Genomic DNA, 26,415 nt, shown 5'->3' with positions numbered 1-26,415 from the left:
GAAAAGAATGGATGAACTTAAAGGTAAAACATTTAGAGAGATTCATACATGCAAATGCCTCAGGGTTACTGTAATGAGGAAGAAGACACGGTAAAAATGTTTAGTGAATCTTCTGGTGGTGATGTTAGCTTGACAGTTGTTCCTATTCTCACTGAAAGGCCAATACCATAAAAGAGTAAGATCACTGGGCCCATGGATACACATAATGTCTTGGGAAAGCACCAGCATAGTTTCTGTCAGGGGAGATATTGACACAGTCACAGACTTTCAGCAGGTTTGTGAGTCAGGAAGTATGTGGACAAACTAGGGAACATACTTGCATTTTCAAAAACCATTTGTGCAGGTTCTTCACTAAAAGCTGTTAAACAAAGTTACCATGGAATTGGAGTAAATGTCCTACTCAGAGTTGGAAATCTGGCTGAAGGACGGAAGCAGGGAGTACAGTTTAACGGTTACTTTCCAGGGTGGAGAAAAGTCAGCAATGTTCTCCTGCAGAAACGTTTGGGTTTTACTGATATTGTTTTACGCAACAACCTTTGATCTTCATCGGTGACTCGGAGAAGGGGTTGCAGACTGAATGATACTTGGATGGTGTTAAAGCCTTTCAGGTAATCAAACGCTGTGGTGGTGGAAGGAACTCCAGAAGGCCTCACCAAAGTGAATGGGTAAAAAGATGGCAGTTAGACTTTGAAGTAGATCGGTGTAAGGTAAAGCATAGAATTACCTGTCAGTCCTGGAAGTTTAAGTTCACAAACGCTTGAAGTCACTGTTGTCAGCACTCTGAAATCCTTGGCTCAAACTGCACAGCAACCAAAAAAACCCACTAAAAAGCAGAGATGTAAGGCATCATCAGAAGAGTACTGAGAGCAAGACAGAAGGCAGTTTGCTGCTCTGTGGGAAATCTCAGCGTACTCCTGTCTTGAGTACAGTGTGCAGTTCTGGTCTGCAAGGACACAACAAATTTAAAAAAGGTATCAAGAAAGATACAAAAACGATCCAAGGGGAGAGATCGGCAGTCTGACGAAGTAGGGACTAAAAGGGCTTGGATTCTGATTGTGGGAAGACAAGGCTGAGTGGCATATGATCAGATTTTACAAAGCAAGAAGGCCCTGTTTAAGGTGAATGCAGAAGTACAGTTCTTGACACAATGAGTAGTGGGCTTCTATAATCTGCTGCCTAAGTAGGCTAGAAAATATACAGTATCAGCATGTTCAAAAAGGGGTTGGACAAGTTAGTGGACAACAGGTCCATAAATGGATTCTAATAGACATGTGTATAACATCCATGTACAAACCAGACAGGTAGGATCCCTATTACAGCAACTGTAGATGCTGGGAGTGTATGATGAACAACAGCAACTAAGCAGGTCTCCCTAAATAGTATCTCTGCTATTATTCTTGTTTTATATGGAAGAATACTACTACCTCAAATTTTGCATTGAAGTTTCCTGCATTTAGGGAAATGTAAGGTATGGGTCCCACCCTGGGAAAACTATGTTGCTGATGGTGGTGCCACTGGTGGTTATCAAATACGGGATTAGGTGGACTATTGGTCCGACTCAGAGGACATTTTAATGGTTGAGAAGATTCTCTGTATTTCTAAGGTACAAAGCTGCCCTTGTCACTGTAGTCAGCTATTTTCACACAAGGTTTTTACAGAGAGAAAGCTGTGAGAAGAATGCTGTGTTGGTTGTTCTTTGGGATGCTCATCATTGTTGCTTGGACACTGAGATGCAGACAGTGTCTTCAACACACACATTACATTTATCCTTACTTTTGCCGGCACTTTCAGGAGGTGACCAATCTAGTAAAAACGAGTCTGCTTGCAGTCCTCAGTGCCCTGTGAGATGTGACACTCCTTGTGGGAGAGACTGAGTCGGCCGGCGGGAACATGGCCAGCGCTTGCACAGATGGCACAGCGCAGCTCTTGCCGGTTAGGACTGCATCGAAAAGGCGCTGGGTACTTGTCACTCCCTCCTGTGGGTAGAGCACCGGTTCCTAACACTTTCCAAATTATTTTCTGAGGAAACTCCTGTGCAACACGTCCAGCTAAGCCACCAAACGAGCGTGTGAAGAGATCTTGAGTGGCTTGCCGGTTAGTTGATAGATTCCGCCGGAGCTGAGGAACGGCAGCTCCGTGCTGCCTCCTGCCGCCCGCGGCGCTGAGCCGGCCCCGGCCTGGCGGCGCCTCCTCCTCACGGCGCGCAGCCCTGCGGCCGCCACCAACCGCCACCGGGGCCGGGCGGGCCGCTTCCCGCCTGCCTCCCTCGGCGGGAACGGGCGGCGGGGTAACGGCCGGGGCCGGCGGGGTGAAGGTTAGCCAGCGGCCCCCGGCCGGCGGGAGGAGCCGTGTCGGACGGGCTCCCTCGTGAGGGCCGCGCGCGCTACTGCGGCGGGCGCCGGCAGCCCAACGCCCGGCACGAGCCGCGGCGCCGGCAGCGAGCCCCGGGCTGCGGGCTTCCGCTCCTCGGCGGTGGCGAAACCGAGAGGCGGTGGGAAAAGGAAGGAGTGAAGAATTACCTCCAAAATGTCGATTTCTGAAATTTAAAAGAGTCTCAGTCAGGCAGGAAACGAGGGGCAGAGCGTAACTGGGAGGAGGCCTCCGTTACCCGGCACCCTGCTCTGCTTCCCGCAGCGTTTATCGCTCCAGGCGACCCGACAGGAGCTGGAAGCGTTACCTGCTGCTGTAAACTGCTCCATCAGTAAAACGGAGCAGAGTATTTGCATACCAAGTATGTCAGGACACTAGTTGCTTTCACAGTTATGCACCTGGTTTTGCAACTTCAGTAGCTATATGAATGCTTAACTTTTCTGCTGGTGTGTAAGTATCCCTGCACGCACTTGCAAGTGCTCCGTAGGAAAAAGATGCGTTCCCCAACCTAAGATTTTATATCTAGGTAAGCCCAGATAGATGCCAATGGGGGGATTGAGGGGACATTGTTCAACCTGCATGACAAAATTACATCCTTGGCTGCAAGTGCAGGGTCCTTCCCAATAATAAGCAATCTAAAATTGTCAGATAAAGTGTTCCTCTCTTCTGCCCGTGCAGTGGTACTTTTGTTTTCAGGAAGAGCAGGACAAACATAATTCACCCAAAAATGTAAACAAGGGGAGTTTTGGGGCCTGAAAAGTGATTTTTATGTAATAGTTCTGGCAACTTACCCTGATGTAGCCTTTATTAGAAGATGAGGCTATTTAACTTAGTTTAAAACTTGAATGAAGATAAGGCAAGCTGGTTACAATGTCTCAGCAAGTTCAGAAAGCATGAGGGAACTTCTTTAAAGATTTAAAATACTAGTTACAATGCCCTGGCTAACATGCTGTTTAATTATGTTTCTCACACTCGACAAAGCCCTGAGTGTATCAGCAGATCTGCTGAGTATGATTTATGTTTTTTTAAATCATAACACTCTAAACCCTTCCATGTTCTCCTGATGTGTCATTCACAAATGCAGCATTTTATCTGTAGCAGCGAGAAGAAATTACATCACTTTTCTGTTTGCATTTTCCTGTAAGGGTGACCCTGAAACTCTTGCACTCACTGAAGCAAAACCAACGGGTTTGATGAGCGGTTTCTGCTACTTTTTCTGCTCTTTCTCCGCAGTTAAGCAACTTTATGCCTTATTGTGTTACAACACTCCTTTAATAATTCGTGTTTTGGGGGAAATACTTATTCTGCTAATCCACACAGTGCACATCAGCAGACAGCCGACGTAGTTCATCTGTCAGCGGAGTGCCCGCTCCTCTCTCGGCGCGGGCCGTTTGCCTGATCCCCTCTTCACGGTCTCCGATTCTGTAAGTGCTGCAGCTGACGCGGCCAGGACTGCTGGAGCGAGGTGCTCTGCCAGCCCGGGAATCCACACCGAGTTCCCCGCTTTTGGCAAGGATTCGCGCGGGGCTGTGCAGCTACCGATGGTCTCCCGCGGGAGGCGGGCTTAGTCGGAGCCTTCCCCGGCTGGAAAGCGGGGGCTGGACTGGGCCGCGGGCACGCGTGGGGAGGGGTCGTGACTTCTTAACACACACACACGCACGCACCCCCAGCCCCGCCTGGCAGCAGCGCTCTGCGGCTCCCGGCGGCGGCGCGGAGGGCAGGGCAGGGCAGGGCACGGCTGGCTGGGCGGCGCGGGGGGCCGGGGCCGCTGTTGCGGGGAGCGCTGGCCGCGGGCCCTGCGACCGGTGGCTCCGGCCGAGGCCGGGGTCGGGGCCGGGGCCCGCGCCGTGGCGGCCGCGTGGGCCGGCAGGGGGCGCTGCTGCCCCGCTCTGGCCCCGCTCGCTTCCCTCGGCGGTTCCATTGGAGCAGCCGGAGACAAGTTGGCGCCATTTTGAAGCCGACAGGGGGACCGGGGCGAGCTGCGGAAGGGGAGGGGGTTAGAGGCGATTGGCTGCGGCTACGGCGGCAGCTCCTCTCCGAGCCCGGAGCAGCGGCAGCGCGGAGCGGACCCGCCTGGGACCAGCGAGGAGCGGCGGCTGCGGCGGGGTAAGGGAGCCTGGCACCTCGGCCGCGGTTACCCCCACCTCGTCTCCGCTCCATTTTCCCTTCTGTGTGGCGGGGGCGGGGGGCGCCCGCTCGGACCGAGCTCCGCGGCCAGCGCTGGAGGAGGAGGAGGAGGAGAAGGAGGAGGAGGAGGAAGAAGGGGGGGGGGGGGGGGGACGGGGACGGGGACGACACCTCCCCTCGGCTCGCGGCGGAGCCCCCCCTTCCCATCCCCCTCACCCCTTCGCGGGGCTGCTCCCCTCCCCCCTTTTCCGTGGCCGGCGTCACAAATTAAATTTGCCGCCCCCCCTTCCCCCCCACCCCCCCCCCCCGGCCCGGGCGCGGCGGGGCCCCGCGGGGTGGTGACCTTGGCTGGGGGGCGCTGCCCCTCGCGGGGCCTGGGGGTCACCCCCTCCCCCCCAGGTGGCCCGGCGGGCGGTGTCGCGCGCTCAGCGCCGGTGGCTCCTCGCGGCGCGGGGCGGCGGGGCGGGGGGGGCAGGGCAGGAGGGAAGGAGGCTGCTCGCCCGTGGTGGGGAGTGATCGCGGCTCCCTCGGGTGTCCCCTCCCTGTCCCTTGCAGCCGGCCTAGTCCCCGCCGGGGCTGCACCGGGGCTCCCGCCGCCCCGCGCGGCTGCCCGGGCTCGGCGAGGGGACCCCCCCCACCCCCCCACTTCCCGCCCGGTTCGGTCTCTCCGTTCCGCACTTAGCAGTGATCCTCACCGGGAGGAGCTGGCGGCCGCCGAGGACCTCGGTTTGGTGGGTCCCTACTTGTTCGAGCCCGTTTCTTTTATGCTGGCTTTTTTTTTTTTTTTTTTTCCCTCCCACTTTGCATCAGGCTCTGTTAGAAAGCGCTGGGCAAGGAAGGGGGGGGGGGAGTGGTTGCCGCCGCCTGGTAGATAAAAAACTATGAATTTTACATCTGAATTGCCAGATGGAGAATGGTTAATTTATAGGTTATGTATTGTTTACGTTGAGAGCCTCTGGTCAAGAATCTAGGTCTGTAACTTCATCCCGCTGCAAATAAATCACTATCTGTTCTTCAAAAGAAATCAACAATTAATGACGGTGAACAATCCTGGAAAATTAAACTGCAGCAGACCAGCTCCTACAGAGCTGGATTTTGTCGTGCAAGCCTTGTTCTGACTTTTATGTTTGCTTCCTGCACGGTTGCTTACTGAGAGCTGTGATTATTTTGTTAGGTGATCTGTTTTCCCATTTAACACAACTGCTGAAGTATTCTTGTGTTGGTCTTTGTTTTGTGCTTGCTGGGTAGGTGCTTTGGATGTAATTGATTTCTCTTTGCTGGGGATGCAATAGAAGGAGTGTTGAAAATCGGAGTGGCTTTATAGTTGAAAATGGGTGTCAAATCACATTTTAGGAAGGAGATAAGATGGCATGCATTCCTTCAGGTTTTCTGCTTTCAAACTAGTGGAATTGTTCTGTTTTCAGTTGATGGAAATTTGGCTTGGTGTATCTTGTATGTAATATAGATGTGCTCTAAATATTGTATGTACTTGTGTGGAGTAATACCTCAAAAAGATGTGAAACAACTGAATGTATGCTACACTCAGACTACCCTAAAAGAAAACAGAGAGTGACAGACAATCAGGTAAGATAATTTAACGGAGGTGTATGTATCGTGTTCATCACCGGCATTTGAAAGCGTGCACTACTGGAGAAAGTAGTTTAGTACTTTAGTACTTGCATGACATCTTGCGTCTGTGTTTGAGGCAATGTTGTACTTTATTACTGTGAGGTGTGGGGGGTGTGTGGTTGTGTGTGTGGTGTTTTGTTTTTTTTCTTTATTTTTAACATAGTTCTTATACTACGTATTTGCCTATGTGTCTCTTGCATTCTCTTTACTAGTTACTATACAAGCTGAATAAACTGTAGTTCAGTTTTTGATGAAACAGCTAAATAAATCAAATTAAAATAGAAAGTCATGTGTATAACACTTGTACGCTTTTTTTTTTCTTGTGTGCCATATAAATATTGGGTTTTGACTGTATCTAGCAAGCTTACTTATAAACTTAAATTGAGCAAGTCAGTCAAGTCGTTATAATGCTGTAATTAAAAATATAAAACCCAACAGTCATTATTAGCATTTGGAAGAGCATAGTAATGAAATATGGGCATGACCTCAGGCATTATCCGTTTCTGGTTCTAGAACAGGAGGCTCTGTTACCCCCTGTGAATCAAGAGGGATGCGTTTTCTTTTGGGATATGGTGCTCTCTGTAAGGCTCTCGGGTTATGCTTTCTTCCTCTCTTGTTTCTTCAGTCACACAGTTTATATTCACACCGAAGAATAAGAGGTTTATGGGTATGTGTAGGGTCTTTTAGTAAGGGATTTTCATTTAAAGGTTTTTGGCGTAAATGTTTTTTCTTTAAGCCTGAGTTTGGAAGAGGTGATAAATACTACTTGTTGCACAAGGGAATTTTCATGGGAGCAATGAATAAGAAAATGGGAAGCTGAACAGTAAAAGCATGCAAAGTAGGAAACGGAGGAAAATATGATACTACAATTCATTATTTCTCCCTGCCAGTTTAATATCCATTTCCCTTAGTATTACTTAGCCCAAGTACATACCTTCCTCTTTCTTGACATAGTCCCCCCTACCCCCCTTCAGACAAGTTCTTTATACTGACAAGTAGTGAGATAGTGTATCATACTCCTTTTAACACGTTTCTAAAGTAAGGGTGTTTTTACTCCTAGCACAAAATGTCAATACTGCAACCTGAAATAAGCTTTGGAAAGACTTGGGGGGTACTGGAGGCTTTCAGTCAGTTTTGAAACTAACCGGTAAGGGAAAACTGAGGAAACTAAAAGGATGTGTTAGTGTGACAATCCTTGGCGGTGAAGCGTTGTGTTGATTTACCAGATTTGTAGATCCTCTGGACTGTGTGAACAGCATTGACAGATCCTGGAAGGAATCATGTGCAGGCTTTTAAAGAATTGCAAAATATATGCTTAAAAAAACCCCGAACAATCTCTCCTTGTCCTCAGAGGTTGTATAGCTCAAAGTTAAGACTGTGCATGTGTGTAAATGACATACCTATTGCTCTTCCATTGGTGACATCTTTGGTTGGATGTAGTCTTGTAGAAAACGTGGTGGTTGTTTTTTTTCTGCTTAGTTCCAATACTTAGGTAAAATATACCAAAAATGCAGTGTATGAATGAAAATATACTTTGTTATTTTAGCAAGTTAGTGGTTTATTTCAAAAACTCTTTGGAACATTTTAGATTCCACAATAAAAATGCTATTAATGTGAATAATTATTGTAATGTGTCTAGCTTGAAACAATTCCATGAAATAAAACTAATACTTTTACTGAGTTTTTAAGAATCAAAGTGTTAAAGCCTTCAATCTTTTTAAAGGTTATTTCTGTCTGTCTCTGCATATACTGCTTTTTCTAAAGTGTGAGGAAGTCCTTGCCGTAGGTTCTGAGGTTTAAGAACTCTGTTACTTTGTTTCCATCTGTTGAATTTACTCTTTCACATCCCATCCCAAGCATTGGCAAAACATTCTGCATCATTCTGCTTGTTTTATACTGTCTGATCTTCAGCTCTGTTGTTTTAGCTCATGACAAATTCGGTATTAATATGCTTCAAAAAATAATAAATACCTCATTTGGAACAGATGGGCATGTTTGTACTAATCATCTTGTGTCTGTCACCATTTATATGGTAGTACCATAACCAGGGATCAGGACCCCATCTGGGGTTTTCTCATTTAGACCATGTTCTTTAAAGATCGATTCCAGACAATACTAACTGTGTGTACTTTTTCTCTGACTCGATTAGAAATCCTCATGGATGCTGCTGCTGCTGAAATGAGATGCTTCACTTGCACACTTTTTAATGGACAAAAACCCCACAAAGTTAGCAGTCAAAAATGCTACTGTCTTAATTGCTTCCATTGTATAGTCACCTAAGCTACATTTTTTAGCTCTTCTAAGGAGGGCTAGATTCAGCTAGAGCATAATTGTTAACCACTTAAAAAGTAACTGTTGAGTGAGGTTTTCCACCTTTTATACAAGAATGCCAATTGGTTGTCCACAACTTCTTTCAAAGCAGCCTCTGTTTCTCTCTGAGACATCTCCAGCGTATCCACATTGTAGGTCAATTCAACATCAAGAGTCAGGATTATGAAAGTCTTAGAAAGGAGGGACACCCCCCCCCCCCCCAAACCAGCAACTACTACTACTTTTTTTTTAAAGAAAAAAAAAAGTAAATGAAGAGTTATGCCCACTGAGTGCAAACACTGCTCACGAGGAAGTCTTCAAAAAAAAAAAAAATCTATATCACAACTTTCTATATGTAATCTTTGAGCCACCTTGAATTTGGCTGTTCAGTTTCTACTTGGATGTAGAGTTTCAGTGGGAAGTCTTTGGCACTACATTTGTTAGGTTTCTGTTCTTAAATAATTGGGATGAGTTGTCACTTATGAAAAGCGGGCAGAAGATACTTTATGGAAACTTTTTTTTTGTGCATCTACCTACTTAAAATTTGAAAGAGTTTTCATGGGGAAAATGTACAGAGGTGCTAGGTGGTTTACTGTTAGGTGTGATACTGTCTCTGGTAATTATTTTGTTATTTGACAGTTCAATATGAAGCACTGTGTATAGTTCATGCCTGCACATAGAAACAAAGTGTATGGAAGAGACTATAGCTTTTTATGCCATGTTAAGGCTTTTGTGCGGGATGATGTCTATGCACACTCTGTGTGCCACCCAGAGCTTTTCAAAGCTCTAAGGGAGATAGATTGTAGACACCTAATTCGTGGTATATAATTAAGTTTACACAGGGTTTTCTTCCTCTTAGAGTATAAACTAGACAGAGTAAGGCTAAAACATTTTGCTTTCCTGGTTTTTGGAAATGAAAGAAAGAATGAATAAGTGCAATGATAATCTGAGGGAGTTTTTCAGAGAGATAACAAGTAGGAGGTGCATTTCCCTTCCATTTGCCCAGCTTAGATTACACAGTCCGTAGTTCCTGGAAGCATTTCTGTTAACTGAGAGAATTAAGAACAGAGATTTTCATGCATGCACAATTTTTGGAAAGAAATGTTCTGTGCTCATTTTTACTGGTAGATCTGCACTTGGAGAACTCAAAAGATATTGAAAGTCTTCTCCCAAGTTACAAATGTTGCATGTAGTAAGCTCTCCATCAGGGTGTTTGTACAGTGCTATATATGAGTACATTTATAGTAACTTTTTATTTCTTAATGGATCATCGCCCCCTTAATCTTCTGTATTACATATAAAAATGCCTTAAAATTGCAATTTCATTTTAAAAATGGGAAACAGTTTTAATTTCGGTCCTCATAAGTACATGTTATAGTAGTCTTTAGTTATTTGTATATAATTTTTTTTTTTTCAACCTGCTGTATTTAGGAATTAGAGTTGCGTATCAGAGTTGGATGACATACTTTCTAAAAGCTGGAAAATAAGTTGACAGGGGACTGTGGGAAGGGAAATTATATCTAGTGATTTGGGTGATTGAATGTCATTTGGAATACTGGAATTCTTTCTGTCAGTTTCTTGTGATCCCAGAGAAGTCTGTTTAAACCAGACTTTCCACAGGAGCTTATTAGTAGTGTGTTGCTTTCCTAGGAGACAGGCTATAGACCCTGACTACTTCTGCATGGCTCAACAGAAGCTTTAGTTTCAGACGTAGCGCTGGATAACATGGTGTACTTGTAAAGTTATGCCCTAAGTTTCACTAACTGTGCAGGCAAAATTGGTGGATAGTTCTTAAATTTCAGTCTGTAACTCAGGTTACTCATCTATAAAATGGGAAGAATATCCATTTTTATGAATAGCTTTGTGACCGTGTTGTGGAAACAAGTTAATTTTTATGGCATGCTAACATACTGCAGTGGTGAATCCTGTACAGAAGCCCAGCAGGAAATTAAGTCTCTTCAGAGCATGGTTTAAATAGTGTGTAATAAGGGACACACATTAAAGTACAAGGAGAAAAGTTGAGTGGCTTCTTTGCTTTGAATGAAAAAGAAGTCTTGTGTGGAAAAAGGTAGTGAAGGATCAGGTAAATTGGCTTCTTTGTGTGTATACTGTTTAATACTGTATAAGAAATCTTATTTCTGATGTTTCCTAACTCTTAATAACTGATTTTGCCACTGATTTTCATGCTTTTGCTGTTTCTTTTTAAACAAACTTAGTAAAAAAATTCACTGTATGGATGTGCTCCAGTGAGTCATTAGGTTGTAACCTTTAGCTATGTGTAGCTACTACTAATTAAATTAATGAAATGCTATTAGTAGCAATAAGTTTTTCTCTTTTAACCAGCATTAAGTGGGATGAGGTACAAGAGCTTTTCAGTGGATTCTTGCAAATGCTGATTATTAGTAGAAGAGCTGTGTAACATATGATTGCACGTTGTGCTGAGTTCTGCTGTATGTGTGTTCTGCCCCCCAGCTGATCTTTCTGATCTGGTCTCTCTCTGGAGTGACTTCTCTTTCTAGTTTGTCCTCATACCTCTTCAGGCTTCTGATTCCAATCCTTCATTGTCCAAATAAATCCTACTTTTTTCTCACCTTGTTCAACACTTAGACTTTTAGCCTTGAGATTCCTAAACTGTGGTGTATGGAGTTTGTGTGGGTTTGGTTTTTTTGGGTTTGCTCTCCACCTTCCATTAACTTTGCTTATTGGTTGCATGCCTTTCCCATAACCTCAAAACTTTCTACTCCATTTGCTTGATACATCTCGTTGGTCCCTGCAGTGGAGTTGGTAGAAGTAAGTGTGTCCAAACATCAGCTGTTCCCATGCTAAGCTGAGCTTTTTTTCCTTAAAGACTTAATTAAGACAGATTGCTCTTGAGCTGAGAATCTGGCTGAAGTGTGGACAATTCCAGCTTTTTCTGCTAAAGAAGCAGCAACATCTGGCTGCCAGCAGACAGGTGGATTAGTGATGGATTCAGCTGTCAATAGGATTTACCAGAGGTGTTTGATCTTGAGGTTTGGCTATGTTAACCTTTGAACTTCAGGGGAGTCGGGAGACAACAACCTATAATATGCACATGAACAGTTCTTGTACCTTAAGTACTAGGTGGAAACTCTCTGAACTGTCATATCTTGATTGTAGGCTTACTGGCATAGTGCAAGCAGCTACATCTGTTTATTAATACTTTAAAGCTTGCTCCTTTCAGTTACAAACCCCATCCTTTTAACTATACTTTTAACTAACTTTTACTATAAGTAAAGATTAGTTTTTATTTAGTTTTTTACTGTTATCTCCTATAGGTTGTTACTTATGTTCCTAACTCTTTATATGTGTGGAAGTAGGGGGAGTCTGTAAGGTGTTTTGTTGCTGGTTTGACTTTTTTTAATTCTGATGTGCTTTAGGTTGCTCTCCTGGGTAGCTTTTCGTACTTTTTGGGGGGATGGAGTGGTATTGGGGTATTGTAAGGAAGTGGTCCCGTCTAGTAAAATGAGGTCTGTGGCCTTACATCAGCACAGATATGAGTCTGAGTGAAAGCATAACCTACTCACTAACATACACAGAGAGTTTGGCTATCACTGTGCAGCAAGTATGTCATAGAATCATAGAATGTCTTGAGTTGGAAGGGACCCATAAGCATCATTGAGTCCAACTCCCTGCTCCTTGCAGAGCTACCTAAAACTAAACCGTATGACTAAGAGCGTTGTCCGGATGCTTCTTGAACTTTGACAGTCTTGGTGCCATGACCACTTCCCTTGGGGAGCCTGTTCCAGTGACTGACCACTCTTTTCAGTGAAGAACCTTTTCCTTATGTCCAATCTAAACTTCCCTTGATGCATCTTGATTCCATTTTCTTGTGTCCTAATGTGAGTGATGAGCTGCAACTGAAGGATAACTGAATATTAAACATTAATTTCAAAAGGGAAAACAAACCACCGAGTTCGAAAACTTATTATCCAGAAGGTTGGCGTAACTGTAATAGTACCTACACTCCTGTTTGCGGCTAAGCCAGGATTAAAATGTATCAATGTATATACGTTTCTGAAAGGAGGCTGCAAAGAAGATCGAGCCAGGCTCTCTTCAGTGGTGCCCAGTGACAGGACCAGAGGCCAGGGGCACAAACTGGAACACAGGAGGTTCCCTCTGACCTTCAGGAGACTCATTTTCACTGCAAGGGTGACTGAGAACTGGCACAGGTTACCCTGGGAGTCTCCATCCTTGGAGATGCCCAAAAGCCATCTGGATGCAGTCCTCATCAACTAGCTCTAGGTGACCCTTCTTGAGTGAGGGGGTTGGACCAGGTGACCTCCAGAGGTCCCTTCCGACCTCAACCATTCTGTGAAAATGCAACCCTATGGGGCTAAATAATTATAAGGGATGAATACTTGTATTAACAAAAGTTACAGGAGTGAATGGATTATTGGCGAAGAGAGCTTACATGCTGGTTGAGTATAGAGATAGGTAAGGTGAGATCAAAGGTAAGGTAGGCTTTGCAGATTGAAACATCAAAAAAGTCTTCATCTTCAACTTTTTAAAGTTATCTTACTGATATGTTCATGTACGATAGCAGATGACTAGACTCTGTCACTTGAAGTTTCTTCTAGTCCTGTGGTCTTAACCTACCATGAATGCACTTAGTGCACCTGCTTGTAGTAAGTCTTCATCTAATTTGTGCTTTGTGTAATCACAGTTATGGGTTCTTCCTTTGTCTTCAGGGACACAACTATTTTTTCAGTCTGTGGTTTTCTGTCACTTACAAAGTTTTGTGAAAAGCAAATAAAAATGTTCCAGTTAGCTGGAAAAAAAAAAAAAGCTAAACTCATCTAAGCCATCTGGGTAGACAACATCTATTTGTGAAACATGCAGCTGAATGTGATTTTGGTACTAAGATTTCTGTATGCAGCCCTAATATAAATGTTTGTTTATAATTCATATTGATTAGGAGTAGTTGCAGTGTTATTTAGCACATCTAACTTTGTAGTGCAATACCCATGCTTTCTTTTAGGTCTTACAATTCTATCTATCCTACTAGAGATTTTTGTTTGATCTTTAGTAATTCTGTACTGAATCATTTGCAGGGGCTGAGGCATTCAATTTTATATTTTTCAACATTATATACAAGATTAGGAGTGGAAGAGAGACTTGTTCATGTGTACAAATTCTGACTTGTTACTAAAGAAATTTTATACTGGTTGTCCATCTGTGAGATTTTACTAAATGTTTTGCTTCTGTGGTATCATGCTAGTATTCTTAATGTTTGGGGTGTTTTTTTGTTTGGTGGCATTTTGGAGATTTGTTTTTTTTGGTAAGAATTAAAACTTTCATGGCAAGGCTCAAGAAGGCATTTTTTACCAAATAAATGGTATACTAAAATAATACCAAGTGCTGTTTCCTCCCAAGGGGCAATACAGTGATTAAACTTGATTTGTACCTAATGTCTGTCTGTTGTAGTTATCTTCTGCTTTCTGTCATGTTCCCCTTATTTCTCCATGGCTTCCATGCCACTCTTGCATGTTTTCTTTTCTCCCCTTGAGTATAAATACTACAGATGTTAGCCTTCTAAAATGTAATGCAAGATATCTGAGGGGTTTATTACTGTTTTTTAATTGTTACGCTGTTTTCAAAATAGAGTTAATGTAAAGGAAAGTAATAATTCCTGCCTCCTTCCTCCCATTCCTTTCCAGCTGTTGGAGGAAGGAAACAAATCACTCTTGCTTTACGAAATCTTAAAGTAGCTTCCCCGCTAAAAGAGTGCGGTGTCAAAATCATGGCCATAGACTAGTGATACTGTGAAATTTTGATACCGAGGCTAGTTGTCAGTTCTTCTGTTTTAGAGTACCAGTCTAAGAAGTTTCTGTCAGTTTTTCTGGTGATTCTGGTAAAAAGTATTTTGTGGAGTGAAAGGCCTGCTTTTTCAAATAATTATTCACGTAGCCTACAACAGCAAGATACTAATCTCCTTTGTATAATGGTCTAGTTCTGCTGTATTCTATTTGGATATTTTGCTCTAGTTATCGACCAGAAAGTTGTTCCAAAACTTTAATTTAAAAACTAGAAGTCTTCCTGTAATTATTGTTCTTCATTGTCTGAACTGTTTATCTTTTGAGCTTTTGTCTATGGTAGTTTGCATTCTTTGGGTGGGATCTTTCAGTATTTCTGGTATTTATAGTGATTTCTGCCTCTCTTCCACTTACCCTCCTGACTGTGTCTTCTTGTCGCCTCTGTAGATATGCTCTCCTGATATAGTAGACTTTATGTGCACTTTTTCCAATTTAAATTATCTCTGCAATAGGTGCTGGTAGTTGTACATAGCATTCCAATCAAGGTCTTGTCTGTACCTGAAAATGTGTGTTAGATGTTGAGGTTTTGGTTTTGTGTTTTTGTTTTGTTTTTTGAAGTACCTTGTCTAGAACTAATGTTGCATAGCACTACTGTATAGTCTTGTGGTGGTTTTCTACACCTGGACCTAGGTATAGAATCTCCCCTTCAGCCCTGTTTTTTTCCCTTAAAGATGACTTTCTTTCAGACTTGTAGCATATATTCTTGTTTGGGGGTTCAAACACAGTCTTTAGAGAAACAGAAATGTTTCGATGTATAATCTTTTCTTTCAGCGTTTTACTGAATGGCAATCATATCCATTGCTGCATCCATCTGTCAGTAATTTCCAATTTAATGCTTACGTAATAAATGATTTTCGGTGCAAGGATAGTGCGAATTGTTTTATTACAGCCTGATCAAGCATAAATTGTCCCAGGGTAATATGATAACCTTAAGTTTATGCTTGTATTTAAATTTTTACTTTAGCATGCAGATTTATTCTAAACTCTTCGAATACTACTGATATCAAACTTAGTGCACCTGTAGTGGCAGTATTAATTTTTTGCTCTGCATTGTTAATGACAGTGCTACCTTTATTTTCTTTTACTACACCTTAATTTTTAAAGGTAACTTAAACTTTTAAAATTGAAGTGTACATCTTAAATACCTTTAAAAAGCTTTGCATACCACACTGGTTCATTAATTCTCAGGTGGCATCTGTGCAGTTGCTTTGATTTGAAAATGTGAAGTTCTTAAGTGTAGACGCAGTAACTTCTGATTGTATGTAACTGTTACCAATTGCCACAGGAATGAAGCTCTACCTTCTATTTCTTTGAAGATGGGTATTCAGCTGACCTTTTAGGGTATTTCAATATTTTCTTGATACCAAATGATTGCTATGCAGTAGTACTTTTTTCCTTGATTTTTAGCTACTGAAGTGCATTTTTTTTTTCTAATTTCAGTTTGTTTACAATGGCCATCTCAGTTTGGCTCCAGTTCTTTATTTCTGTATTTCCCCATCTTTGTGGTGCAACTCTTCTACCTTGTGGGCTCTGATTACTACTTACAGCTTTTACAAAGTGGTTGTTTGAATTCACGTAGTAGTATGAAAACTTTCCTTGCACTCCAATCAAGGGGACAAACGTTTAAAACTCAGTTTTATTCCTTTGGCATGGACGTTGCCTGTGACCACCATGTTGGAATTGTATACATCTCCAATTCACTTCTGCTTTCAATTTCTGCCTTTCAAAACAGAGAGGCTTTATTTATGCACTGCTTGTGTCGATTTAATATAAACATTCATTGTCTCTGAATGTTGGCAAAATCATATCCTGTGGGATTACATGCTTACGTGATGTTGTTTGTGAAACTTAAGTTTTGTCATGTGTATATAGGCTGGAAAATAACCTATGTACTGACTAAGGGTGACAGAGAGGGTAGTTTTTGTTATTCAAGTGTGTGCATGTGGTTTTCTTAACGAAAGAGTTTTTTTTATTCCAAGTTTCCCACTGAAAGCAGTGTTGCCAGATGCTGCACTAGTTAAAGAGGAGGCTCATATGGACAAATTTCACTGCTTCTGCTCAGTATTGTATAGCTCAAGTGTACAGATAGAATGTTGGGAACACTTCTTACCTTTCTGGAAATCAGCTGTATGGGTAATGTTGGTGTGCGTGGTAGTTTCATGTGGTGGAATGGAAGCAGAATTATCCTGTGACTGATATATGTTGTTGGTTCATGATCTGTGAAATGCTGAAAGATGTCCAGAACGTTTATGCTTATGGTCTCAACTGATACTGATAGCTCACTGAGTTACACTCACTGTTTTTCTGGAGGTGTAAACAGGATTGCAAGTGTGGCCCTTGACAAATGTAGTCAGATTTCTCACCAGCACCAGAAAGGCAGGGTATCTCAAAGCATCCCCTGAAGAAGCCAGGTGAATATGTCCCTGTGAGGTAATGTATGAAATGAGTCTTCATTCATCTATGGTGGACTTAAAGGGCTTTTGTGAGCTTTGCAATCTTGCATAATTCTCCCTGACTGTCATTTGTAATAAGTAAATTACCATGCTTTATTCTCAAATCTTGTCAGTAGTATTTCAAGTGTGCCTTCACACAAGATGCTTGTGTTTCAGTTTAGTACTGATTAGTTTGAGTCTTCTGTATGAGCAACTGAGTTCACTTTTTGTTTTATTGCAGTCATAACAGCAAAGAAGGATAGGAGAAGTCTGATTTCTTGAGTTAGATCAATATATGAACTTCAATTTCAGTCTTGCTTAAACCATGTCCTTACTGTAGACTCCAGGTATTTTTTTTGACTGCATTATTTCCTAAACTCTATTCAAATCATCCTGAAGTATAGCCTGTCAAGGCATGGACATACTCAATAAAGACAATTTTTTGTAGGCTTTATTATTAGAATCAAGAGTCTGTAGAGAATATGTATATCGTGTGGCTTTTCAGAAGCTCTGGGCAAGTTTTCTTGGGGTCAAAGAATATGCTATAATACTCTTATGCTAAAGAGTACTCTTTCCCTAAATTGTTACTTGTACTCTAGAGGACAGGGAAAGTAGCGTCTCTTTAGACAGCTCTGCCAGGTTTATGAGAACACTGAGTTTAGTTTACTTCATCTTGGATTTATTCTTGAACTTGATTGAGCCATTAACACTCAACTGAAGATCCTTTACATAGGATATATCCTATAAGTATTTCAAGTTTTTCAATGCTAAAGTGACTGATTTTTTTTTTTTTTTTTTTTAAATTGAGACTATCAAGAAAACTTAAGTGTTAGCAGCCTCTCTAATGTAGCTAAACTTCATAGTGTTTAATAGTGACCTTTAGTATGTGAGCAGGTTTCCTCCTTTAAGAGTTAAGGTGAAAAGGTCATTGTCAAAAACTTAATGGCTTCTTCTCAGACTTGATGAAATTCACCTCTGTTCTCTGCACCTGCCTTTCTCCCTGCTTCTCTTCCCCATTGGAAAAGCGTTATCTTTTCACAAAATCATCTACATCCAACACTGCATTTCTGATTTTGTGAGTATAATGACATCCTGCCTATTTGTACCTCCTTCTATGCGATCTTTTTCAATTTCTTTAAGGAATTGTATTTTTGTAGAGCAAAATAAATTACTTACTACAGGACTGGAAATGTTTAGTAAGTGTATTAGGTGAAAACTGTCATGGTCTTGTCCAACCAAATTTAAGTTCAAGCCATGAACTCGAATGACTTATAGTACCTCTTTTGCAATATTACCGTTTTTGTTATTTCACATACTTTGCATTCAGTGTTAAACACTGAGGACTGGTCATAGTCTGCTTGTTATGCACTTGCCTTTTTTGAGCTTTTATATTGTATGCTTGCATAATATGACCAGCTAACGAGCAATGAGGTGGAATGTTTTCTCTAGTATTTAGCTAACTGACAAATATATTGCAGGTGCCTATTTACTAACACATTTTGTCAGCCTACTCTTTTCCACTTCATGAAACAAGTAATTACACATCTTTTAATCTTAACCAGTATTTCTTTGGTCAGTTATGTTTTTGTCTTTTTCTGTCAGAATCTTTTGCTATAGTCTTCTAGTTTTTATATCCTTGTCACTTCTTTTCCTGCAGCCATGCACACAAATAAATTACAATTGTAATGCCTACAGTCCATTCTGCTTAGTCTTGTGTAGAAGTATGAAAGCTGAGATCCCACAGTAACAAGGCAATTTTGTTTTTCCTTAGGTTGTTGATTGGTTTAGTGGTGAATTCTGTTATGTATTTTCTCTATTTTTTTTTTTTTTAAACTTGGGTTATTTCAGTGGAAGTACTGATTATAAATGGAAAAAAAAGGCGCAATTTAATTCTTGTAATGTTTGCTTTCAATCACACCTGAGAAAATGCTGAAATTTACAAGTTGGGTCACTTACATCTTGTGGAAGCTGCAAGTGTCTGCAACACCACTGGAGAGAGCTGTATGCTGAGATAAATTGATACTGAATACCATCTACTTCCTTAATCTTTGGGAGGCTTTCTCTAATGAATTTTGAAAAAAATCTTATCAGCAGAAATGGGGATTTGTCTGGGATCATTTCCTAACTGATTGCAAGGGGGACTACTATATTCTGTGTAAGTTACTTGAGGTTTTTTAGCAGTCATATGCTGACTTCGGTATCATGGCTTGTTTTAATGTTTTGTTCTGTATTCTTACGTGTTCTTTTTCTGAGTCCGCCAAATCCTCTGCACATTATGAAAATATCTCCTCTTGCACAATAACTACCTGCACGTCTTTTCATTTTCCACAGAGTGTGTACTTAATATATTAATAAAGAAACTTAAAGCACTTTGCCATATTTTCTAATGGAAGGTTGAGAAATAGCATTTCTTAATTTAAACAGGTGTTATTACTTACATATTGACTGTCAAAGGATTGCTATTAATGAGACTTCTGTAGTGAAACCCAGTATTTTTTCATGTCATTTGCTGGGCTGAGAGTGTTACTTTTTGCCTTACACTGTTCTTCATTCTGGAAGACCTTTAATTAGTCATTTCTGTAAATTCTTCCTATATCAGACCTTACTATGTATAGTGTTGCCTTGCAGAAATAGGAAGCTAACATTTTCTTGATACTATGAATAATACTAGTATCTTGATTTAATGATAGTTAAGTAAACAGTATAACATTCCTAAAAGTGAATGGAAAGTATTCATCTAGACATTGTATCTGAATCAGAATGAAAAATGACTTGGATTTACATGAACGTACTTGGTCCAACATTCTGAAGTTTTCTGTTATACTCAACAGCAGAAAATTAACTGCCAAATTTCATCTTGGAGTGGCTTTTTATAGCTGAGTTATAACTCCTTAGCAGTAGATTTATTATGGAAATAGATTTAATTTAGTGGCACTTACATGCTGAAAGTCTTTAACACCTAAGTCACTTCTTACTTTGATCAATTGTTGTCAATCAGCTATACACAGCAGGAATTTACCGGGATGTAAAAATTTTCTGTAAGTGGCCTAAATCATTAAATTATTTGTGTTTTATTAATAATCCTGCTGAAGTAGAAAGATGCCTACCTCTTCCACTTCTGTAAGTTGCTGAGTACCTTGTTGTGTCTTTTGTGGAAATTACAGTTTGACCAGTTTCTTCATACATGCTGTATTGTTGGAGCAAAGTTAGTGCTGTCAAAGTATTTGTCATGGTTTATATTTATTCATACAAAGATGTTACCTACTGAGGGTGCAAAAATAAAAAAATAGATATAAATCATAAAAAGAAATAACAAACAGCATGTTGACAGAGGAACAGAGCTTTGGAGTGAACTCTCTATTGTAGTTTACAAGTAGAAAAGGATTTGACTTTCTCCAAATATTCCCTGAGACAATTTACGGAAAATGTTCTTGGGTCTTCTAAACTGTCTTTGTATTCTTGATGCAGTGGCCTATGACAATGAGAGGCCACCGATCACACTGCTTGGTTGTGGAGAACAGGTTGATGAATATTTGCAAATCCTTTTTCTTGGCTACACTTTCTTATTGTTGGAGTGATACGAACTGTGTAAACACATATATTAAACTCCCTACAGACTGCAACTTTCTTCCATGCCAGCAATTTATTAAATTCACTTAGGTTTCTAATAGCTTTGTGAATGTGAAGAAAGTGTTATTCCCAGTGGCTCATTATAAAATATCTTGCAAAAAATAGATTTAAAAGTATAAGTACTTGTATAGGTCAAATTTATGTAAGCTTTCTTAAATTTTGTACATGTACTTGAAAAATACTGATCTCAAGATGTAACTACATAAATAATTACATGTAGTTCATTGAAAGTTCTGAAAAATGAGCATGATGAAGTTTGTAAAGTTGAGCACTTTCTATTCCTAATGTTTGGATTCTGAATTTTAAAGAGTAGGCAATAGTAAGGCAGGAGAACAACTTGCAAGGAATATAGGAATTGATTTGCTAAAGCTTGCTTCATCTCTTGGAAAAGATTTCTACAAAAATATCCGAAGGATTAAGATTTAAACGCGTGTATGGATCTCTGAGAAGGTGCTGTGGACACACACAATCATAGAATGGTTTGGGTTGGCCTTCCTAGTTAGAACTAGATGACCTTCAAGATAATCTAGTTCCACCCCCCCTGCCATGGGCAGGGACACCTTCCACTAGACCAGGTTGCTCAAAGCCTTGTCCAACCTGGCCCTGAACACTTCCAGAAAGGGGGCATCCACAACTTCTCTGGGCAACCTGTTCCAGTGTCTCACCACCCTCACAGGAAAGAATTTTGTCCTAATATCAAATCTAAATCTGCCTTCTTTTAGTTTAAAACTGTTACACCTTGTCCTATCACTACACTCCCTGATAAAGAGTCTCTCCCCATCTTTCCTGTAGGCCCCCTTCAAGTACTGGAAGGCCACTATAAGGTCTCCCCGGAGCCTTCTCTTCTCCAGGCTGAACAACCCCAACTCTCTCAGCCTGTCCTCATAAGGGAGGTGCTCCAGCTTCCCAATCATCTTCATGGCATCCTCTGCAGTTGCTCTAGTAGGTTCTGTGGGGGCCCCAGGGCTGGATGCAGTACTCCAGGTGGAGTCTCGTGAGAGCAGAGTAGAGGGAGAGAATCACCTCCCTCAACCTCCTGACCACGCTTCTCTTGAAGCAGCCCAGGATACGGTTGGTTTTCTGGGCTGCAAATGCGCATTGGTAGTTCATAGTCAGTTTTCTATCCGCAAATACCCCCAAGTCTTTCTCTGCAGAGCTAATCTCAATCTATTCATTGCCCAGCCTGTATTTGTGCTTGGGATTGCCCCAACCCACATACAGGACCTTGCACTTGGCCTTGTTGAGCTTCATGAGGTTTGCACATGAAAAAAAAAAGCTTTTTGAAATTCAGTCATTGGATATCACCTTTCTGGCTTATAGATTTTCATGCTTATATTCTAGATACAGCTTGACTTGAGGCTACTGTTCTTAGCTGTCACTGTCTTCCTTTTCCCTGACAGAAGTTAACTGAAACAGCTGGTATAACTGTTATGTGAAATCACAGAGACTTTTATTTGGCTAGAATCAGGTTAAGAACAATCCCCTCCCCGAATTCTAGATCCTACTGAGTGTTCAACACGGCTTATTTTGACGGAGCTAGGTATGCACACCTATACTGGAAGTCCAGAAAGAGCAGAAACTTCTAGCAGTGGGATGTAACAAGCTAATTCAGTTTTAAGTAATGGTTGAAGTTATAATTGTTGTACAAGGTGGCAGTTTGGCACTGGATTTTCTCTTATTGCATGATAGGTTTTGGTTTTTACTATTTCTTTTATACGATTTTTTTTTTTCCCTAGTAAAGCTTACTATTAATCCTAAAGTACTTTGAGGAGTGATCTGCAATTATGTATTACATAGGAAGTTTAAAAGGTTTATTATTCTTTGTCCCTTATGGTCCAAGTAATAATCTATTTCATTGAACTTTTTTGGAATTAATTTTTGGTCCTATAAGATTAGCTGTATTAATTCCTAGTGTTTTCTATACTTTTGAGAGGGATAGGTTATGTACCCTATTATGTAACCTTGGCAGGTTGCTAGGTGCCCACCCAGCTGCTCTCTTGCTCCCCCAGCTCAACAGAACGGGGCAGAAAATAAGATGAAAAAACTTATGGGTCAATATAAATACAGGGAGATTGCTTACCAATAACCATCATCGGCAAAACAGACTTGACTTGGGGAAGACTAATTTAATTAAAAGTAGAGCATTAAAAAAAGTAGGAAGGGTAGAGCCAATTAAAAGTAGAGCAGGATGGTGAGAAACAAAGGCAAAACTAAGGACACCTTCTCCCCAACCCGCCCTTCTTTCCAGGCCCAACTTCACTCCTTTGTTTCTGACTTTTCTAATGTTCCCCTTCCCTGTCGAGCAGTGCAGGGGAGATAAGGAAGAGGGGTTGTAAGCAGTTCATAACCCTTCATCTCTCCCACTCTTTCCTTGTACTTTTTCCCCTGCTGCAACATGGGTCCCGACCAAGGGATGCAGTCCTTCACGAATGTCTCCAATGTGGGTCCTTCCTGTGAACTGCAGATCTTCAAGAACTGCTCCAGTGTGGGCTCTTCCTGTGAGGTGGTCCTTCTGGAGCAGACTGCTCTAGCGTGGGTCCCCTGCGGAGTCACAGTTCTTGTGAGGAGCTTGCTCCACTGTGAGCTCCTCTCCACAGGCTGCAGTGTGGATATCTGCTCTGACATGGTGCTCGATGGGCTGCCAAATGACCTGTGTCACCATGGTTTTCTGCGTGAGCTGCAGGGCAGTCTGCTCCAGTGCCTGGAATATCTCCTCCCTCTCCTTCACTGACCTTGTTGTCTGCAGGGTTGTTTAGCTCACATTTTTCTTGCTTCACTCTCATAGCTACTGTGCAGCATTTTTTACCATTTCTTAAATATGTTATCACAGAGACGCTACCAGTATGACTGATGGGCTCGATTTTGGCCAGGGGTGAGTCTGTTTTGGAGCTGGCTCTAACTGGCTCCGTCCACCATGGGGGCGGCCCCCCCTGCTACCAAAACCTTGCCACAAAAACACAATACAGATGTTCAATTTCAAACCCAGACCTTGGATGCCACTCAAGCTTAAAAGCTCGGTTGCATGTCAGTTGAACATATCATCTGGACAGTTCAACTTGACCATAATATATGAGTTTTAGTCTTTGAATTATTTCAAAATGTACTCCAAATGGGACTATAGCACCATGTTCTAATCAGGTTTCCACTGCGGTTGATCTGATCTGACAGCTGTCCACCACTGGAAAGGGGAGTTTTGTTCCCCAGTTCACTTAGTTCCTGTTTCTTCCCTTGAGTTAGCTTTGATGCTTGTCACATGCTTTTCAAAAACAATTAGGCTTGTTTTTCTGAGTTGGTGAGTTTGGATGATCCTCTTCTATACATTCTTGGATTGAGGGGAGCAAGACTCCCTTCTGCTGTGATGAGCTGCTAAAATTAATTTAGCTATGACATATGACATCATCTCATCTGAAAGCTAGAATGGAATATTTATGTCAAACAGCAAGATGAGTGAATTTGGTTACATCTTTGTGTTTTTGAGGAGTTTTAGATTTACTGGCATCACAGTGCATTAAAAAATACAACAGGGATAAAGGTGGTGCCATTATTTTCCTGAGAGTGTTAGAAAAAGTTACTTCAGTGATTTTTGTTCCATCCCAGCTTTCTTACTATGTTTTTACTACAAGTGCAAGTATGTAGCACTCAGTTCAACTACCATGTATATTTAGGTACAGAGATGATGACAGAAACTGAGTTGTTTTTTGTGTAGCTATTGAAGTGCATTGCATATCATGCCTGTTGAATGTTGTCTGGTTATGTTCATTCTATTCATTTCCCCATTTCCTTAAAAAAAAGTATGTATTCTTTAAAATTATTTAAATGTCAACATTAACTTTTTCTTTTGTAAAAGATTAGTAAAGATGAAACAAAATCTGTAATTTACATTGTTACTGTGAAATGTGGACTGAAGAATACAAAACATGTTGGATTATTTTTTGGGGGTGGATTTGAGTATATTTCATGTTCCTGTTCTTCAGTGTAGAATGACAGTGGCTTGGGCCAATGAGTCTCAATTATGGTGGGTTGCACCCTCCTGTTGTAGAACATGCTTCTAGCCCATCTCTTCTAGTGGATTCTGATTGATTTTTATTTCTGATGTTATAGTTCTGAGAAGTTCAAAGTGCACATAGATCCTCCTTGTTCAGGAGGTCAGTAAAGAAAATGCCTGACTTGGAATACACAGTTCAGGAAAGTGGTGACTGTGAGGAAGTGTTTCAAACTTTTAAATAAATAAATAAAAATATCAAGGCAGTGGCAAAGAAACTTTGTTTCCTTTGTTGCATTCTTGACTTGTAACAGCCTTGATACAGTCTTTTTCTGAAATTGTTATTATCCCAACACATGCCATCTATTTTTTTTCCCCACTGTCTTTTATATTAATTGCTTTTATATAAGTAAAGCTTCCAATTCAGCTTCCTGCTCTTCAGCAGTGGAACTTTGCATAGTTTAGGGTGGATTAGGTGGCAGTCTGCATTTGCATCAGTTTAAAGGGACTGGGAAACCATGTAACTGAGTTGTTTTCATAGCTGGAATCTAGGAAGAAGGTGTCATTGCTTATCTGCAGTCTTTGGCTTAAAACTTGGCTTTATGGCATAGAGGTCTGCTCTGTTCCTGTCCCTGCTTCATTCTGTAAATGCTGCTTGTCTGGCAGTATTGGCAATTTAAAATTAGTGATGTGTAGCACTTCAACAGCACTGCTGTTTAGACTTTTGGGGAAATTGTGCTCTAGCTAATTGTTTGGAAAACACGAAGTCCGCTTCACGTGTGTTCTCAGAGAGTTTAAAAATCCAAGCTGGCTAGGATTTATTATTGTGAAGTGATAGAAATGATTCATACAATAAGATTCTTGGTTGCATCTCTGTGTGAAGATCAAATATAATGAGGAGTTTTAGCTTTTTTCTGTTGTGTACGTCTTTAAAGTTTTGTTGTAGTATAGGACAATCTACATGAATATCAAAACCATTGCTGTCTGCCACCATATAGATTACTGAAAACAATCAACATATTTTCTCTTTCTTTTTTTCTTTTGTTTGTATGGGGTGGTTTGGTATCCTTCTAGTTGGATTTTGTTTGTAAAAGTGGGATGGATAAGGTAAACATAAACTAGCTAATCAACACTGACCTCTTAATTTCTTTCCACAGTGTTAAAATTGTGAAATCATGGCTCATTCAAAGACGAGAGCCAATGACGGAAAAATCACATATCCTCCAGGAGTCAAAGAAATCTCTGATAAAATATCTAAAGAAGAGATGGTGAGAAGGCTAAAGGTTAGTAAGCAAGTAACTGCAGATTGAAGTTTCTTGTATACAGCATTCAATGATCCAATCCTATTTCTATATTTTCTGTCTGAAAGGATTATTTTTTTTCCTTTGGACTTTACCTTTTCTGTGCTCAAAAGGAGGAACGTACTGGCTGTTGTGCCTTTTGTTCTACCACTTTGACTTGTCCAAAAATGTTTAAATGAGTTTAAAAAATCACAAATGGAAATAAGCTATATTAATTTAAAATACTACTAAAATTTTATTTCAGCTCCTGCAGTAAGTCAGTACTTTTAGAGAAGAAAATACTGGAAAACATGAAAAGAGAGTCATAATTTGGAAATAATATGGATGCCTCAGAATACATTCCTTTTATGCATTTGTGCTCTTTGGGTTGATTATAAAACCCTTTATTCTCATTATTTTAGCCTGTGTTGTAATGAAGGTAGTCTTTCATTATACTATGTGTTTCTGTCTCCTGAATTTCTTGACCACTTTATTTGGTCTAATTCTACAATAAGGTTGTTATTTGGGGGATAATTATGTAGCTACAGTTCTTTATCTACCCAGGTACCCTCACAAAAAGGTAGTCCTGTTAGTATTGTGCAGAAGGAATGCCTGCAGCTTGGGCTTGCCTGTGAAACAGAAGGAACAGATGTGGGAGAGGAACCTTCAGTATTCTAACAGCTGGAAAGGCTTAATTTGGAGTTGGTTTTCTTAAGAAGTAGTTTTAAGTCAGTTGGAAGTACTGTTAAATGAACAAAACCCAATAAAACCCCAAGGATTCCTTCTCCCTTCCCCCCAGTAACCTGCCTGTGCTTTGGGAA

The 26,415-nt window shown here is 41.1% G+C and overlaps 1 protein-coding gene across 3 annotated transcripts in view; it reads left to right on the top strand.

Annotated features, from left to right (window-relative positions):
- Nucleotides 1-4,359: 4,359 nt before the first annotated feature.
- PDS5B (PDS5 cohesin associated factor B) overlaps nt 4,360-26,415 on the top strand; it is a 119,631-nt gene continuing 97,575 nt past the window's right edge. For all 3 annotated transcript variants that reach the window (XM_074815880.1, XM_074815881.1, XM_074815879.1), the window contains exons 1-2: nt 4,360-4,476; nt 25,472-25,597. In XM_074815880.1, coding sequence (XP_074671981.1) covers nt 25,490-25,597 — 108 coding nt within the window. In that variant the 5' untranslated portion in view covers nt 4,360-4,476; nt 25,472-25,489. The remainder of the gene's footprint in view (nt 4,477-25,471; nt 25,598-26,415) is intronic.

This window comes from Strix aluco, chromosome 2 (assembly GCF_031877795.1).
Source record: "Strix aluco isolate bStrAlu1 chromosome 2, bStrAlu1.hap1, whole genome shotgun sequence".
In the NCBI taxonomy this organism is placed as follows: Eukaryota; Metazoa; Chordata; class Aves; order Strigiformes; family Strigidae; genus Strix; species Strix aluco.
The sequence above is the reverse complement of the archived record's forward strand: the minus strand, read 5'-3'. Positions and strand labels throughout refer to the sequence as shown.